We start from the raw sequence: 5,211 nt of genomic DNA on the forward strand, positions 1-5,211 counted from the left end.
CAGTTTGTTCAGTTTGTTCAGTTTGTTCAGTTTGTTCAGTTTGTTCAGTTTGTTCAGTTTGTTCAGTTTGTTCAGTTTGTTCAGTTTCTCTCACACTACTCTGACTATACTAGATTTACCTGTGAGCGTGGGTGACTATGATCCTGTACCATAGTATCCTGGTCCATCTGTTGGATCCGCGTATGGCTGTGTACATTTTGCAGTAGGTGGCTCGAATATCTTGCTAGTTACGGTTGTAGAAGCGGAGGTGAAACCAGATTATTGGGGAAGCTGTTTGTCGCAGACTCGTCTTCGGCACTACGACCATAAGCATGCAAATATGTTTTCTTGTGTGGAGCGTAACGAAGCAATGGGCCGTTGACTTGGACTGTACCTGAATGGGGTACAGAACGTAAAGTTGTGCTGGAAGAAGCCTGCCCAAATTCTTGGCTTACACGTCGATGGAACAGGTCGCTGGGTGGGTCTAGGGGCGGAGTTTCGGCAGGACAGGCCAAGTAATTACTGGTGTCATTTGCAGGTGTCCCAGCAGCTTGAGGCCAAGGCACCACTGTCAGGACCATCTCGGGAGTGTATGATGACAACGACAGTGAAGGACCCAGTACGAGTCTGGACAGCTTGTCCAGAAGAACGGGGAGATACCGGGACTGCCCTTCCGGAAGAGTCTTTATCAAAGTCAAAATCCGAAGCAAATGGTCGTAACAGCCGACTTAAAATATGGCTGCCGACAGAGACGTGCAGGCCAGTACATCAATCAGGCAACAAGCGACGTCGAATATTTTCTCGACCTGCAGCACTGTCAGCTAACACCGTATATAGCGGGTATAGTACAATATCGAATGGTTGCATGTGCAGGGCCTTAAAGGGGAGCTTGGCTGATTAAGCATTGAAACATAGGTGATCAATGCTATCTGCTGATGATGAGAAGTTGATGCTAGTGAATCAAAACACAGATTATTGCACAGAAAGAGGGGAAGAGATGGAGTTGTCATCAATCCCAAGACTGAGACTTGATGATACCAACGGAAAGCTAATCGTACTCACCAGTCCTGTGCCATGTACCACCATCATCTCCTGGGGGAACTGGTTCGATATCAGGAGGAGGTCTCTAGCTATCTCCATCGAATGCTCGAGTAGCAGCGGATCGTTGCAGGAAGCATTGCCAATTGGGCCCTGACGAGTGCTTAGTCGCCATACCAGTGACCGCAGCCATTGCTGAGTCATGCGAATCTGTACTTCCTGCACTTTGGTGCACTCGATAAACTCCGGGACAGCTTCTGAGAGCTGGGCCTGCACCTGTGTGACCCACACGTCGCTTGCACGACTATCGCCCACTCGATTCCACAGATTGACAAAGGTATCATCGACGATGGAAAACATATTGATCATGACTTGGAGTCCCACAGCGATAGGTCGATCAGAGGAAACCTCATCAGGCAATGGTGAACGTATAGTTGGATGCAAGGAAATTGGTCGGTTCTTGTGCAATGCATAAGTTCTGTCAGCGATTAGTGAGAGCGCGAGGTGAACCTCCTGTTTGAAGTATTGCACGATACCTTTCAGATATGAAAAGAAGCCAGTATAGCACCCGCTTCTGTGCTGCATCCAGAACCTCATGCTTGTAGGTTTCCTCATCGTGCATAGACAACAACTGCGCTTGCGTTGTGGCTTCACGAAGATATGTCCATGCTGTGTTCTCGCGACCCAGTTCCCAGAAATAGCCACTGTATAACCAAACGGTAAGCATACTTGTATGTGTTGGATTCTCGCGGTCGTCGTAGCCTTTTCGAATGCGGACCGACTTATCTAGCAGAACACGACCGATCTCAATGCTCGGCATGTGAGCCATTTCCTGACGCGGTAGCACAATGACCTGAGGTCTGTAGTTCGCCCGAATTATGACGTACGCGCATAGTGCTGCAATCATGCAATACGCCCCAGCAGACTGGTCCATGGCAACCACCGCTTCCTGCAGTCTTTGAGGGTGCAAGATAGGCTCGAAAGGGTAGAGGTGGGTGAAGAAGTAGCCTACGCAATTCCGACGAAAGCAGGTGCCAATAGGTTTTTGTTGCGAGCCAAAGTGGTAGAGAGCTGCTGTGTATCGAAGCCAAGGCCGCTCGAAGATCTGGTAGCAAGCTCAGCATCACGCTGAGTTTCGCGAAGCTCCGATAGAACTTTAGCGCGGCTGCCTTTAGGCCCTTTCTTCTGGGGTATGGCATGGTAGGTACAGGCAAGTCCAGCGGAGATGCAGCTCTTACAAGGAGCAGTGCCTCCGGCGATGCACTTGACCTTCCTTCGATGACAGCTGTGATTCGTCAAAATGAGCACAAAGATATCTGGAAGTAGGCTGACGAGATGTACCTATCGCAGGCTCGCTTGACTGAACCTGTAGTAGACGGGAAGGAAGCCATGGTGGAATAGCAAGCTAGCGCGAAAACAATGTGTCATCTACATAAGATGCAACCGCCGAGCGGATCTTCTGACTCTTATCAGTATAGCAAACGTTCCGTACCTGCGTGTACGGATATATTTTCCGGGAACACCTTTGTTGTTTCACTCCAATGAGAATGCGCTCGCGCCTGGGTAGCCTGATCAGCAACAGACTCAAGCATCGAAAGTGCATACAGCTCACTACCTTGTTTGAACGATATAAGGAGCGACATCGCTACTCAACACCGGCGAGCATCTCGAGGTCATTGCTTGAGCGGATATTCAGGGAGCTGATAAGCAAGCAAGCCAGCTGCGAGGAGTGGCTGGCGCAGCTTCGACAAGACAGAGACGCTTGTATCGAATGAAGTTAGCTCGTTTCGAAAACACGGCTGGATGGTACCCGAAGACCTCATTTGCTGAATCTGTTTGGGGCGTATGCTCCTACGATCCTCGACTGTGAGAGATATGTCGCAGAGCAAGCACTGTCGATGACCTTGTTACTAATAACGCCGTGCGACGAACCCTATATAAGCTCAGCTACGAGGCTACTAACATTTCCAACACAAACACTTTGTCTACAGTACCCGCACTTCACTGTGCGACAGGCGTATACAAAAAGATCGTCGCCATGTATCGCACAAAAGTGCGTACAATCATCGTCAATCTGACATCCGCTGGCGCTGCACCTCTTGAATGAACGGTAGCGGCCATTCAGGATCTTGAAGATTATCAGACCAACGAGGTCCATCTCTATATTGCTGTGAAAGACTTCAACCATATGCTAGGCCTAACTACAAGCCTAGAGCTGGTGTGATGCTTCAACCTAGAAGCTAAGGCGATATGGAATCGCATTCGCACGTACCATTACTGAGCTGTAGGCTTATACCGGGTGGTAACATGACCCCTGCTATCGGCGACTTCGCTCTGGCGACAGTGGCGGGAGACGACGATCAGTCGGCCAATGGAACTAGCTTTGATAAGCCTAGAGCGGACGGGTGACGTAATAGAAATGTAAGCATTTTCGTAATCGCTTTAGTAATACACAGCTTTTCTTTTTCCGCTCTGGTGACAAAGGATTGCGTGTCTTCGTACTTGCTTGTGGATTGCAATGGTAATGGTAGTTGTGACAGTGACCATGGCGAAGGGATGCTCTGCTGCACGGTTTGATGCTGCTGAAGACACCATGGCATCTAGGTGATGTCAATCACAGTCAGAATCTCTTAGAAAAGATGAATTGTAGCCAGTGTCAGTTCCTGTAGACGGCGAAATCTTAAAGTGTTGTAGCGGTGTGTTATCAGTACGCAAAGATGGTTGCGTGTAGGGGTGTGTTATCCGACGGAGGGGCACATCGTCATGCAACATATATGTGGCTGCATCATCCCACCTATGAACAGAAGACAAGCGACTTCTGAAACAGAAACGTCAAGTGCGATTTTCATTCTAAGAGGCAACTGGAGCAGCAAGTAAGAAAGTAATTACAAAGGTAAAAAGTAAAGTGCTGAAAAAGCAACTTAGATAGGCATCCTAAGGTCCATCGCTGTGTGGCGCACATCCTTGTATGCCGCAGCTCACCAATCAGCTTATGAGAACGACGGACTTCTTCACGGTTCTCGCGAGCTAACTGGTTGGTTGCGGCACAACAAGATTTGCGTTATGTAGGGATTGGCCTTAGAATACAAATGTAAGAAGCAGCCAAGGAAGTACACGCCGAGAACGACTTCAAATAGTTTTTCGAATGCTGACTCCCCTTGTATTTGTATGGACCTTTCGACTTGTGAGAAAGATTGAAATGAATTTTGCCATGCCTTTCCGAAGACACGAAACAGAACACGGAGAAGATACAGGATGCTGCGGCCGCCCCAGGTCCCTGTCATCGTGGATCAGGTCTCGATTCATGCACTTTACGCCTGAACAATGCAGTCCTCGTCGCCGTGCCACGTCCTTTTCTATTACTTGTTTAGAAGCGAGCGCCGACACGAACACGAAAACGCCGGCCTTTGAGGACCGCGTAATTCCCACCCAGCTCGTAAGTTACCGACACTCCTCCCAAAAACGCTCTTGTGGTTGCAATCCGCTCAATACTTGTTATCTGGCACAAGAAACTGACATGTCACAGAACTTCAACCGTTACGAGTGCGATTTATGCAAAAGATGTTGGACAGATGCGTCCCTTCTCTCATGGCATAAGGAGAAAGAGCATGATGGGGCAGAATATCGCCAACTACAGAAGATCAGAGTACTTTCCCCTGTTATTGAGGGACATCCAGACACATTTCTAGCTCGTATGTTCACTTCTTTCCATTTGAGTGATGCTGGCGTGGCGGCACTCATGATGGCTCTAAACGGTTTGTACAGGACACTGACTTGATATAGAGTCTCGATCACAGTACGAAAGATCAGCTGGTCAAAAGACTGCTCTAGAAAAAGATGTTGTCTATACCCAATCTTTTACAATGTTGACCGCGTCTGACAAGACGACTGAGGATGGTACGCCGTGGGACAGACGATTGGTTGTAAGAGAGCGGATCGGACGGATAGCACCTCATAACGAACAGGATTCCGAGGAGCGACTTGCAGACTTGTCAACAATCAAGCCGATCAAGCCTCAGCCTCTGGCTTGACTTGAGGCTTGAACATTTTGTCAAAAGGCTTGATTAATTAGCTTGTTTGCAGTACTAGCTTGAGGCTTGATTGATTGGCTTGATTGGCTTGGAGTTATACAGATTAATTGCCTATACTAACTACTCATCTTCACGATCCCAATCGCACAATCCGTATATAGTG

The 5,211-nt window shown here is 48.4% G+C and overlaps 1 protein-coding gene across 1 annotated transcript; it reads right to left on the reverse strand.

Moving 5' to 3' along the window:
• Positions 1–988: 988 nt before the first annotated feature.
• On the reverse strand, positions 989–1,910 carry J4E82_011683 (uncharacterized protein; the record flags this gene model as incomplete). Its single annotated transcript, XM_051737878.1, is given in 4 exon segments — positions 989–1,027; positions 1,042–1,495; positions 1,554–1,870; positions 1,905–1,910. 4 exon segments carry the CDS (start codon positions 1,908–1,910, stop codon positions 989–991), a joined length of 816 nt encoding a protein of 271 aa, XP_051582363.1.
• Positions 1,911–5,211: the final 3,301 nt, after the last annotated feature.

This window comes from Alternaria postmessia (genome assembly GCF_024291825.1).
Source record: "Alternaria postmessia strain BMP 2775 chromosome Unknown scaffold_289, whole genome shotgun sequence".
NCBI classification, from domain to species: domain Eukaryota; kingdom Fungi; phylum Ascomycota; class Dothideomycetes; order Pleosporales; family Pleosporaceae; genus Alternaria; species Alternaria postmessia.